The sequence below is a fragment of the Strongylocentrotus purpuratus genome, unplaced genomic scaffold, assembly GCF_000002235.5.
Source record: "Strongylocentrotus purpuratus isolate Spur 01 unplaced genomic scaffold, Spur_5.0 spur5_scaffold_14, whole genome shotgun sequence".
NCBI classification, from domain to species: domain Eukaryota; kingdom Metazoa; phylum Echinodermata; class Echinoidea; order Camarodonta; family Strongylocentrotidae; genus Strongylocentrotus; species Strongylocentrotus purpuratus.
In genome coordinates, this window is record NW_022145599.1 from 26,717,264 (window position 1) to 26,730,848 (window position 13,585).

The following is a 13,585-nucleotide window of genomic DNA, read 5'->3' on the forward strand; positions in this document are numbered from 1 at the left end:
TTCAACAACAAAAATACTGACCCCATCCCAGCCGATCGTTCTGCTTACCGGGAATGGCGCCAGGTTTAAGATCAGGCCTCATGAAAAGCAGAGGGGGTGCTACGGTTGGTTCCATGGGTGGCAGCTTAGGGAGTGCCCCTCTGATGGACCCCTTACTGTGGTGGCGAGACAGGATTCGAAAGATCTCTCCAGCTGTCTTCTTGGATTCCGTCTTCAGCTCGCAGTATCCTATAGGGGAAGGGATGTGGGGATTAAGAAAGAGAAAGACTACTTAGAAACACTGTTTTCGCTACTGGCTCTGATTTTCGTTTCAATTAAGTTTGTGGCAGGCAGTTCGCAAATAAAAATATAATGGTATTTAATTATGTTTCTTCATCACGTCCTATGCATAAAGAGTACCATAAAGGCCACGCGTGACCGATCTCAAATAAGATTACGATTTTTTTTTCTTCTCGAAACCGCAGTTGATTGCAGGACCATGTTTTGGCAAGACGCCTCGTCGACTTTCCTTCAGCATGTTCAATCGTTCAGTATAAATGTATATTTGCATACATAATTATCTTCGGCACTATCTTAAGGATGCTAGGTTTTAAAGCACAACGGGTTCACATGGTACATAATGTACAGTGAACACTCAATCTATTTAATCCGAGTGAATAAAATCCTCCAGTATGTTTATCAAGTGTCCCTGGTATAGTTACAACCCCCGAAGAGTTTCCTGAGAAAAATAATCCACACAGGACGACTACCTATCCCACTCACCTTGAGAACTTATACACTAAATACCAACTATCCCGGAATTATCATTATTCTGAGAGTCCAGTAAAATAGGCGGTATCATTATTGTTTGAGGATATGGTCCGGTGATAAGGCTAGTAGTAACTCCGTGGCCTAAGTGTGCGGGAGACGGTTGTCTAAAGCCATTATGCTTAAGTGGTGTCATTTCGACCATTCTTGATATTGCATTCACCTTACGTACGATTGCGCGTCAAAGAGATCGAGCGCTATGGTCAGAGGTCATTGACGCAGTACTGCGTCAACAATTTTTGTTTAACGACGCATCGTGTGTAAGCTTAAAGTAGATATTCATTGATTTTAAAAACTAACTTTATTTTCATTATTGCAAAGTTGAAACTTTGATTCGACAAGGTTTAATATCAAAATTCAATGCTTGGAAACATTCGAAGTAATGATTATTACAAATTAAAAAACGCTTAAATACACCCCAGCATAGCACCTGAAGAGCTCTCCTTTGCAATTATGTTCATTCTTTATGGGATGTCGTCTGCTTGGGCAGTATTGGTCCATATAGTGACGTCATTAAAACATCGTTATTTTTCCGGCGAATCTCTCGAATATCCCAGCTGCTATGGAGGTGGTTGTATTTGTATTTTTATAAATCGCCCGATATGTAGTTGAATTCAAACTTGTACGATGGCCATCTGTAAAGCTTACCAGTTTCTAGTGATACATTAGTTGACATATTTGTGATTTTCTTTGAATTTCACCTTTAAGGCAAAGTTCTCTTACCCGCGTCGCTTCCCGTGCTGTCAATGTGAAACCCGAGTGTTTCTTCCTGGATGCTGAACTGTGCAATTCTCTTCAGATCCCAGGCGTTGCAGCATTTTGGCGGGCTGAGAGTGGCCAGACACATCGCGTGGTGTGTCACGTGCAGGGCCATTCGAAACTCTGGCGCTACAATGCCCTTCAGCGGAAACACTGTCCAACTTTCTACAATCGGTATGAAAATGATCATTGAATATTGAAAGAACAGGTGATATCAGCCTGAGGAGGACTTGCCAAGAAAATTGATTGGAATACACATCGTGAAAACAGTGTTAAAGTCGGCCTATAATTTGCAGTCCTACCGAGTACGCCATGAAAATCCACAGTTTGGAGTGTCTACTCTGTGATTCAACGTACGTTTCAATAAAATCTGTTAACAATGGAAATCAAAATTGACAATCATTTTCGATTATACCTTTAGTGTAGATTCTATTCAAGATATTTCACAGGCCATTTTAAAAACACTGCATTACTTACTTTCCCAAGTGTATAGAACACATTTCGCGAGGTTTTATCATTTGGTTCAATAATGCTACAAGCCACACTGTGAAAAGGTTGGGCAATACTTGTCCAACACTTTGCCCAACGTTGTGCCAATAGTCAACCCAACCATCTATTGGGCAATATTTTGCCCAATGGTATTGGTAAACGTAAGTACCCTACTTCACAAATGCATAATTGTTTCATATTTTGACCAAAATGTGGGCAAAGATATGACCCTTCAACTGCCCGACTACGGTAGCCAACTTGTTGGGAAAATCTTGACCAGCTGTTGGGCAAAATACGAAACAATTATTATGCAAGTATTGCCCAATAGATGGTTGGGTTGACTATTGGCACAACGGTGGGCAAAGTGTTGGAAAATATTGCCTAACCTTTTCACAGTGCTGAAAGAAGAAAAATCAAATATGGGACATTCTAAATGATTTGGGTGGATATAACCATGTAGAAATCCATTAAATCGCACTTACCGCTGAAAAAGTGTGACTTTATGAATGCGTACCAGGTGGCCAGATCCTCCGACGCCATCTTCTTGACGAACAGATCACGTGACACGGATTTGGACTCCTGGAAGAGGATGGTGTCGGCTGCCAGCATGATGGCCCAGTACTCGATGGGCGACTTGCGCTTCCCAGGTCGCTGCATCATGCCCCGTTCGGTGCCCATGAAGGTGTCCTTGTTGACCGTGTAAGCACTCTTTAAGATCTTCTCGTCCATCTTCTTGAAGATCTTCAGCTGGAACAAGCCTTCAGGATGAGTAAATTTAGAGACACATCAACCACGAGTATTCAAATTACATGCCTTTAATTCTATTTACTTATCGATATAGTAACATAGATAACTCATACGATGGCAAGGTATGGAGGTGTGATGGCCCAGTGGTAGCTCATTTTCCTCGTATAACTGGGGGTTCCAGTCTCGAAACCAAGTCGGTGCACTAGTGCCCTTTAGTTAATCCTCAATACCACGTCCATCGGAGAGGACTGTCTTAAAGCCGTCGCATCGGTCCCCTGCCTACTAACTTTAAGCATAAGCAAACACATGCTTTCGATCTTAAAAGTCAAGTAAAACAAACCATCGTTTAACCAAATTTAAAGTAGATGGTCATCATCTGTCTCCCACGTTACGACGTATAATGATAGTAAAAATAATGATAGTAAAATTAACAATGATAATGATAATAGTAATTATAATAATGATATAAATAAAAAATAACAGTGGGTTCTTGTATAGTGCTTTCACTCAGACTTGACACTCTTGGCGCTTCACAATCATTATTTGTGCTGATTTTTTTTTAAACATTCATTGCTTCTTATGGAGTCGTTTTGTATATGATGTACATGTTCTATTATTGTATTGTATTATGTATTTTCCTATGTTTTGCATTTGTGGAGAAATAAATTGAATTGAATTGAATTGAATTACTCTGGCTTAATTGCATGGCTACCATTTTGCCGCTCTAGCATTTCATTTCCATTAGGTACTTCACCAGGGCCGAGTGTGGAAAATGTAGATTAATGTCTTGCCAAAGGACTCGAACGGCGAACTGTATGACCCACCACAGTCCGATGACGTATCCACAAGAACCCGATACATCCACATAATGAAATAATGAACTTGATTTGCCAATGCAATTATAATTTTCCATGATATTTGGTCTAATTCAAGCTAAATGAGAGGTATATATAAATTGTTCATGTCGTCAGTGTCGTATTGGGAAAATACCTTGGGATTGCCCACGTAACAAGACAGTACAAACTGTGCAATATTAAAGGTACTATGTCCCTTTTGCAGGCCCCCAAAAAGAAAAGGTTAAATTCCAATGGCATTTGAAAGATAATACTAATTTAGAACTTCCCTTCAAAAAATGGGGCTTGAAAATGTCTTTAAGTGGAAAAATAACGACTACTAGTTGTCAAATCGACTTTAGGGCTATAGAGCCCAAAAGTAATAGTCTTGATTTTCAGACAATTGTACCGCATGGTCGTACGTTTTATGCTGCGCGAAGATTCAATCAGTTTAATTTTGGCCATTACAAGAAGTGGGTTATTGATGTAGACAAATCCTTTACAGCTCATTTTATGTATTTTATAACCAAAGAAGAAGAAAAAGCCAGTCAGTCACTCAATACTGACAATAGTGTGTGACAGTGATATGAAGTCTAGCAAGTAAACGGGTTTCCTGGCATAATTTGAATATTAGGACACTGCTGACGTTTAAATTTCACAGATTATGACATACATGACATATTCATAATTCCTGCAAAGTTCTACAGATTTTGAGGTTGGCTGCAAAAGGAACATAGTATCTTTAAAGCAAATCATAACGTTTTTGAACATAATTATGATATGTGTAGTATAAGGCATGACCCGCAATTTCGGGATCATGCAGGACTTTCTTTCTCCTTTCAATGACGTGTATACACTAGAACCCATGCAATCATGGTTTCATGATATAGACAAATTGATTTATCTTTTAGAAAAATTAATCAGGAGAGATAAGATTACTATTGGCCTATTCCCTCGGGGGCGGTGGGAGGTGCGGGGAGGGCTGCGGTTACAGCTGCTTTCTTTTACCATTAAAAAAAGCTATCGTTATTTCTGTAATTCTTATTATGAAGAAATGTTTTTATAAATGCGATAGTTCTCCGTTGATAGAAAATGTGCGATTTTGTTTCATGATTTTCGCTATAATAAGGCCTCTTTCCCACGGCCATGATATTTCATACAATTTATTTCAAGATTTTTCATCAACAATCTTCACAAACATACATGTATAAATCTAAAGTCATTAGTTACAACTTTTTTGTTGTTCACATACCTAAGAACGATACTTCCGTCTGTTTACGCTTTATTCTCTAATCTTTCTTTACTAAGATTTCTGTTTAGCTTCCCTTCTTAGCTAAATAAAACCATCTGAGCTCATGATATTTTAACACCGACGTGTTTATCTTTGAGGGGAAGAAATAGAGGGGCGTGGTCAATATCGAATTCATCTTAAAATCATAGAATACTTACCATTCTGTGTATCACCTTGAAAAACCACCCATCGCTGAAAAGAAAGACGAAAATATAAGAGTAAGATTACAATGTAATGCCTATAACAACCAGATTTCGTGTGGGAAAGTGTTTTTTTTTTTAATAAACCAAAGAGCAACATCGGGATGCTACTCCGAACAAAAACTTTTTTTTAAACCCTTGGGCGAATATGATATTAATACTTATAACTGCATTTTGCAAGAGTTGATTTCAACCAACATTTCCTGTGAGTATAACAGCAAGATAAATCGAGCGCAATCCAAGCTTATATTTAATTCTGAAGCCGTCTCCATTTACAAATCTATACAACGATGTTGTTATGCGAGTATCTTATTTTCGTGTTTTCCTTTGGGTGTGTGTATGCGTATGTGTGTTTGGGAAGGGGAGGGCGAGGACAGGTGGCTTAAAGGCAGACTTTACTACTTCAGCTAGAAGGGATTAGACCACCCAGCGAGCCAGCGAGGTCACTGCGACAGGTGGCTATCTCATTAACTCAGCTCTTATTTAACATAAGAAAAAGAGGATCATGGGGAACAAACAGGCACCGATTGGGGAAGTTTTCTATATAGAGGGAGCAAGTAGCTACAAGTAGGACAGTGTGCCTTTAAGTGCTAAATCCAACGAATCCAATAACAAACTGCAATGTGGGAATAACAAGTTAGGCTAAGGAAATCTATCCAACGATGTCGTTATGCGAACATTTGATTTCCGTTCGCCAGACGGGATAAGCTTTCGTCCTTCCTGTCGATGATGGTTGATGCCATGTTAGCAAGGAGGTCATCCGATCAATCTTCATACGAGCGATCACTGTTTGTACAGCGAACTCTCATATCCGCCGACGTCTTCAACGGCCAATCATGCCCGAGTATTGGCCTACACATAATTATGTTTGCGATATCGATTATATACAAATCACATTATGTCTTCCTTTATTTGAATTAATTCAAGGAGTAAGGGAATGAAAAAGAATCTTTATATATGAGCGAGGAAATGCTTAATTTAATATCTTTTCCAAGTGTAATTTTGTTTCTCCCTCTATTACCCCCATTAACAGTCTAAATATTTTGTATTTTGTAGTGCACATTAAGAAATAAATATGGTGGCCCTGAAGGGACATCGCGAATAGACTAAATCGTGAAAAATATGCGATAAAATTCACGATATCGTCAATTTTATCGCATATTTTTCACGAAGAAATTCACGAAATTGACGATATCGTGAACTTTATCGTGAACTTTTCACGATGAAATTGACGATATCGTGAATTTTATCGTGAAAAGTTCACGATATAAAGTTCACGATATCGTCAATTTTATCGTGTACTCTATCGTGTACTCTATCGTGTACTCTCCTGACGGGCGCTTCGTAAACAAAACCAGCCCTAGCTGGGGGAGACAGAGAGAAGGAAAAAAGGGAAAGGGAAAGAGAAGATAAAAGGAAAGAAAGAATAATAAGAAGAAAAGAGGGAAACGGGGGAAGGGCGAAAGGCTCTTACCTCCCCCCCCCGCCAAAAAAAAAAAAATAAGAGAGAGAGAGAGAGAAGGGAAAGGGAAAGAAAGAAGAGGAATAAGAGGGAAACAGGGGAAGGGCGAAGGGCTCTTGCCTCTCCCCCCCCCCCCCGTCAAAAATAAATAAGAGAGAGAAGGGAAAGGGAAAGAAAATATAAAAGGAAAGAAAGGAGAGGAATAAGAAGGAAAGAGGGAAACGGGGGAAGGGCGAAGGGTTCTTGCCTCCTCCCTCCCCACCCCCCGCCAAAAGATAAATAAGAGATAGAGAGAGAAGGGAAAGGGAAAGGGAAAGAGAAGATAAAAGGAAAGAAAGAAGAGGAAGAAGAAGAAGAAAAGGGGGAAACGGGGGCGAAGGGCTCTTGCATCCCCCCGCCCAAAAAATAAATAAGAGAGAGAGAGAGAAGGGAAAGGGAAAGAGAATAAAAAAGGAAAGGAAGAAGAATAAGAAGAAAAGAGGGGCTCTTGCCCCCTCCCCCCTCCCACGCCAACAAATAATGGGAGAGAGAGAGAGATAGAGAGAAGGGAAAGGGAAAGGGAAAAAAAATATAAAAGGAAAGAAAGAAGAAGAAGACGGAAAGAGGGAAACGGGGGAAGGGCGAAAGGCTCTTATATACCTCCCCCTCCCCCCTCCCGCCATAAAGGGAAAGAGAAGGGAGAGGGAAAGAAAATATAAAAGGAAAGAAAGAAGAGGAAAAAGAATAAGAAAAGAGGGAAACAGGGGCGAAGGGCTCTTGCCTCCTTTCTTTTCTTTCTTTTCCTTTCTTTCCTATTCTCCCTCTTTTTCGTTTTTCTCTTTCTTTCTTCTCTTTCCCTTTCCCTCTCTCTCTCTCTCTTATTTATTTTTTGGCGGGGGGCGGGGGGACGAGGAAAAAGCCCTTTGCCCCCGTTTCCCTCTTTTCTTCTTCTTCCTCTTCTTTCTTTCCTTTTATCTTCTCTTTCCCTTTCCCTTTCCCTTCTCTCTCTCTCTCTGATTTATTTTTTGGCGGGGGGCGGGGGGGACGAGGAAAAAGCCCTTTGCCCCCGTTTCCCTCTTTTCTTCTTCTTCCTCTTCTTTCTTTCCTTTTATCTTCTCTTTCCCTTTCCCTTTCCCTTCTCTCTCTCTCTCTGATTTATTTTTTGGCGGGGAGGGGGGGGGGGAGTGAGGAGGAGGCAAGAGCCCTTCGCCCCCCCCGTTTCCCTCTTTTCTTCTTATTATTCTTTCTTTCCTTTTATCTTCTCTTTCCCTTTCCCTTTTTTCCTTCTCTCTGTCTCCCCCAGCTAGGGCTGGTTTTGTTTACGAAGCGCCCGTCAGGAGAGTACACGATAGAGTACACGATAGAGTACACGATAAAATTGACGATATCGTGAACTTTATATCGTGAACTTTTCACGATAAAATTCACGATATCGTCAATTTCATCGTGAAAAGTTCACGATAAAGTTCACGATATCGTCAATTTCGTGAATTTCTTCGTGAAAAATATGCGATAAAATTGACGATATCGTGAATTTTATCGCATATTTTTCACGATTTAGTCTATTCGCGATGTCCCTTCAGGGCCACCATAAATAAAGGTACAATTCTGCTACAATAGCAGCACCCTCTGTCAAATACGCGTAGGTGGATGCAATTCTGCACCCCAATTGCACCCAATTTCTTAGTGTGTAACAGTAAGAGAAAGAGGATGGAAAGGGAATATGGGGAAAAAATCAAATTCAAATAAATATTTTTGTTTTGTTATAGTATGGCCTACTGGTTTTTTGTCTAAATTAATTTCATTTTATTTTTTAGAAATATTAGGTAAAGTACTGTACAAGTCTGTGTTCTGTTAAACTTGATACTATTATGTATTTAATATCTATGCGTAGTGTATGATATTTTATAACGCTTTGTTCTGTAAAATATTTAATTCTAAAATCTTTCTTAATAATTTGTGTCATTTTATTGAGCAAAAAGTCCTCAAAGTAAAGGCTCATTTGTCAGTTTTTGAAATGTGAAAACCTTCACGTTTAAGCGTAATCATTTTGAAAACATAGGCCTACGCCTTCAATCAGAATACACTAAGCTATTGCTACTCGAGTTAAATTCTCATCACAAATTCAATTTCCAAATCATTGATGCTATTTTTTTCTGTGCTTATGCAATGCATCCACCTGTTCTGGATTTAAATCTTATAAAGGGGCCTACGCCGAGGGATAGAAGAAGCACTGTCTTTTTTGGTCATCCATGTAGACTGACAGCCCAAGGGACCGACAAACAAAGAAAAAGAATTGGAAAATATAGAAAATACTAAATTACTCAAGATCCACTAGACCGCCAGGCAACAAGACCTACAAAAATAAATATATACAGAAATACATAAGGGATGATAGAACATTGTCAGTCTTAAGGGACACTGGCTAAGTGGACAATAATAAAAGTGGTAAGACAGCTTTGGGTCTAGTTGGCTGTCGGTCTCGTTGGCGTTGGCCTCCCGAGACTGACATTGTCAGTCTGGTGGACCGTAGCCGCTCCTTAAGTGCCCCCTTCAACATTAACAATAGTTTTTAAAATTGATTATTATTAAACGTGTAATAAACTTATGTTTTGAATACTTTTGAGCAGGTTTGATATATTGATAAGAAGATGAGTACATTTGGCATTGATTTAGTATTAACATGATGGTTTTCTAAAGATTATCATAATTCGCGGAAAGTGATTAATGAAAATTTATTCACTTTTTTCGGGAAATGTGGTTGGAATTTTCATTTCATTTCATTTTCATACTTTATTTTATCATATCAATGAAATAATTATTGAATAACTACAGAGAATACGGGCACGAATGAACTAGTTATCTTCGAAAGCTACATCAATACTAGGCTGTTCGCCTCAACATGGTACCTCCCAAGATATTGATTGGTAAGCGGAACATGCTCGTTTCAACCAGATGAGACAGGGACGTCTCAACCCGCAAAGGATGCTGCGTTGTCATGGCAAACAACCCGAATCCTTGTCTCTTTCTGACGTCTCCTGACCCACATGGGCATAGTGTGATCCAAGGTATATCTTGTCCCTCGATCATTTTAATGATTCTTTGCATAGGTGTTGATTAACATTTTGACATAGCTGTAGGAATAGTTATATATTTCGCTTTAGATGAAAGACATCACTACGTTCTTTTAATGAGATTGATCAATATTTTTTCCGAATAGGTGATATGTTTTTTTCAATAAGACTTAATTAATATTTAACTCGAACCACCTGATGATACATCCTGTATTGTATATTTCGCCGTAAGGAGAAGGGCAATTTCAAAAAGGATTCCATGAGCATGTCACCATTCCTATCATTACATTGTTTCTCATCGCTTTTGAGTGATTATTTAACATTATTGTAATCTCAAAAGTTGAAATAATTCCTCTCAGAGGGGCGATAATTATGTGCAAAACACTGACAAAAATCGACATAATGATGACAACTGACATGAATTCACCGATTCCACTCCTAATCCCTCTCTTGACATACAGTGATTCTAAGAATCACTGTATGTCAAGAAAGAGAGTCGGAGTGGATGACATAATTAAAGAATGTAATAAACACAGATGGGGAATTCCAGCTGATGACTATGAAGACACCTTTTTTTCGATCTAAATGAGGAAAAAAGGAAAGAGAAGTAGAATTGAAAGGGGTTAATGAGTTTTGGGGCGGTCCGCTAAGCCTACAAGAATTATTTTAATGTAAGCTGAACATTCCCCATACTCTCATCCATTTTAATTACACCAACGTATAATAAGATTGTATCCCCTGGAAATAGCGCTACTTAAACAAAGTTATTAATTTTGATTTTCAAAATCAATATTATTATCATTATTATTACTACTTCAACTTCTAGTACATTACTATCACTATTATTATTATTATTATTATTATTATCATTATCATTATTATTTTTATTACAATCATTCATCAAAATTAAAATTGTAAAAGCGTTTCTAATAACCTACTTCATTTATATCTTTACTACTTCATGGGCCTTATCTAAAATACTCTTAGATTAATGTAACATTGATGCATCGCACAGATACAGTGACCTTATAAAACATGCAGAATAAATCATAATGAAGGAAAGTTTATTTCAAGATTGCTGCCATGGCTTGGCGAGTCCGTATCAACCCCGGCACGTCGAGGGGTTTAAGATTCATACATGTCGTGGACATGCTTCTAAATTCTATTCCTGTCCCTCTCTCTACTTATACTCCAGAGTACCGTCATACCCCGTTAATAATTGATAATAAATGTCTTTTTGATTAAGGAAAAACGTGACAAAAATGTATTGTTTGAAGATCACGTCAAAGTCGCATTGAGGATGAGGAAGAGAAAGAGAAAAAGAGAGAAGGTGAAACAGAGAAAGAGAGAGAGAGAGAGAGAGAGAGAAAGAATGAAAGAGAGGGGTGGAGATTGAGAGGGAGATAGGTTTAAAGGAGGAGACCGGAAACGGAAAGGAAACAATAATTCTAACAATATAATGGACCAGAAAGTGAAGAGTATTTTACTTAATATGTACCTTCATACAATGGTGTACCCTTATTAAACTTATTGTAATGTTGTACGGGCAACTTCAACCAAGATTTTTTTATCTGTAACGCCGGTCCTCACTCGACCTGTTCTCTATCTTGTATTTTTCCCTACTTCTGTATTTATATGATTAATACAGGCAGGCGCGTACGCAGGATTTTTTCAAGGGGGGGGGGGGGGGGGGTTAACATTTATAAATCGGTCCGAAAATTTCGCGCCTGAATACAGAGTAAGTTCTTTTTATTTGTATTTCGTTGTTTTGTTCCTTAGTCTTAACTGTACGCTTCAATGGTGTAGGCCTACATGTTCATTTTTTTTTATCGAGTGAAAAACTTTGAAACTTTAAAACTTTGAAAAATGATTTGCATGGTTGTCATTATTCTTCCTGAGGCGCGTACGCAGGGGGGGGGGGGTTTAACCCTCCCCCTTTGGTATGTTATATGTGTGTATTTTGGAGGAACCCCCCTCCCCCCTCTTTGGTAATTTTTGATTTTTTTATTATTTTTTTAATTAAAAAAAAAAAAGTTGACCTCACCCTTCCCCCAAACGGAGCAAAATGTCAAATTTTCAAATTTTGAGACAAAAGAAAAAGAAAAAAGTGTCCTACTACCCCCCATCTCATATAATTATGTTGAAAATATCATATGTTAGAAAATTCGTATAAAGCTCTTTTTCAAGAATTGTATCTTCGATTCGAAGATTATAGAAACTAGTAAATCAATTAAAATCACTTATTACAGTGTATCTAAGGATATAGTATATAATGAGACATTTCAAGAATAATTTTCTTACCTTCTTTGTTTTTATGGTTTTGAAAAATATACGATCTGATCCAGATCCAGATACGTCTTAGGTATATAATTTCTTATCCTCTTTGTTTTGATGGTTTTCAAAAACAGACGATCTGGTCCACATCCAAATACATTTGAGATATATAATTTTCTTACCCTTTTTGTTTTGATGGTTTTCAGACACACGATCTGATCCAGATAACCTGTTCTGATCCTTCTTTGGTTGACTACGTCTTCATCAGGAATCTTCCTACCGATGAAGCTTCCTCCAGTCATCCCGGCCTGCTTTGGGGTCTTGATGGATGGAGATTGCTGAGACAGGGTGATCTCCACACAGGTAAAGTACGACTGGTTTCAACTTTTACCGAAGTTGATGACTAGGAGATTCTTTTTTAAAATTGCGTATCAGAAAGACGGATCCAAAATGATGTTGATTTGATCGCCTTTTATGAACTGTGGTCGGTTGTTAATGTCCAGAGATAATCACAATGCGATTCCCTAAATATGAGTGGAAAATGAGATGATTTTATTGGATAGAATCGAGAGATGTTGCTTTTCTAGAATAAAAAAAGTATCAATGTGTATAATCACATCAGCAATGTACGCTTGCTCATCTTGTTGTGAAAACTGAAAACGATTGTGACTGCTGCCTCCGACTAGCAAACATTCGCTGTTTTCCTGCAATGTCCGTGACATGAAACAACAAGATCTAACATGTAATCCGCCATGCTCCTGAGACAAAATTTTCCAAGAACTGATAAAGGTGTCCGGAAACCCTGTAGGGAGAATTAATTATATGTACCGATGAAAGAAAGTTAAAGGTCTCACGGAGACGCGTTGTGTAATATTTATGAAGTTCGCGCGCACAGTCACTTCCTTTCCTCTCAGATGCAGTGCAATTCGTCGATCGATCGTCTGCGAGTCTTTACGGCGGCACGCGTGCACAAGTTTGTGTAATATGATGCGTCGATGCCATTTGCGGATTTAGAAGCCCATTAGTTTCCAGAAAGACGTCCGGTGGAATAACGTTAGTGAGTGCTTTCTTTAGAGAGTGTGTGATAACGACTCTTCTATTTCCTGACGAGTTCACCGTCAAATCCCGCGGGCGTGTCCTCGAAATGGAATGCCAATTTGGCATCGAGACTAAGATGAGAGGGTGGTTTCGCGAATATGCAGTCGAGGGAGGAAAAATATAATTATGATAGATAACGGTCGTGTTGCAGATGCAGATCAGAGACAAACGAGACAAATTAGACTTAGATGATGGATGAACCTGAAAAAATTCAGAGTGATAGAGAGAGAGAGAGAGAGAGATGCCTATATATATAAAGTCATATAATATATTTATCCTGAATTGTACATAGAGTGGTGGTGAGAAGAAGAGAGAGAGAGGGAGAGAGAGAAGAGGAGAGAGAAGGGGAAAGAGATTTGTATACAATACATACAGGAAAAGAGAGAATGACGAAAATATGACAGAGAGACCAAAATGTATTCCAATATAAAAACATATTATAACTTTGAATTTTAGTCATAACTAAAGGTGTGGCCAAATTTTCAATATTTTCTTTTGACAACTAACTCTTAATCAATTTTCTATCCAAATGTCGAAAAACCACAAAAATATATCTTTAAACATTTATTTTT

General features: G+C 38.5%; 1 protein-coding gene across 1 annotated transcript in view; it reads right to left on the bottom strand.

Moving 5' to 3' along the window:
* Positions 1 to 12,844, bottom strand: part of LOC100893704 — a 32,803-nt gene extending 19,959 nt beyond the window's left edge. Inside the window, exons 1-5 of the mRNA XM_003730447.3 lie at positions 12,098 to 12,844; positions 5,085 to 5,118; positions 2,538 to 2,813; positions 1,531 to 1,731; positions 49 to 228 (exon numbers count right to left, since the gene is read on the bottom strand). Of these exons, the coding sequence (XP_003730495.3) occupies positions 49 to 228; positions 1,531 to 1,731; positions 2,538 to 2,813; positions 5,085 to 5,118; positions 12,098 to 12,217 (811 nt within the window). The 5' untranslated portion in view covers positions 12,218 to 12,844. The remainder of the gene's footprint in view (positions 1 to 48; positions 229 to 1,530; positions 1,732 to 2,537; positions 2,814 to 5,084; positions 5,119 to 12,097) is intronic.
* Positions 12,845 to 13,585: the final 741 nt, after the last annotated feature.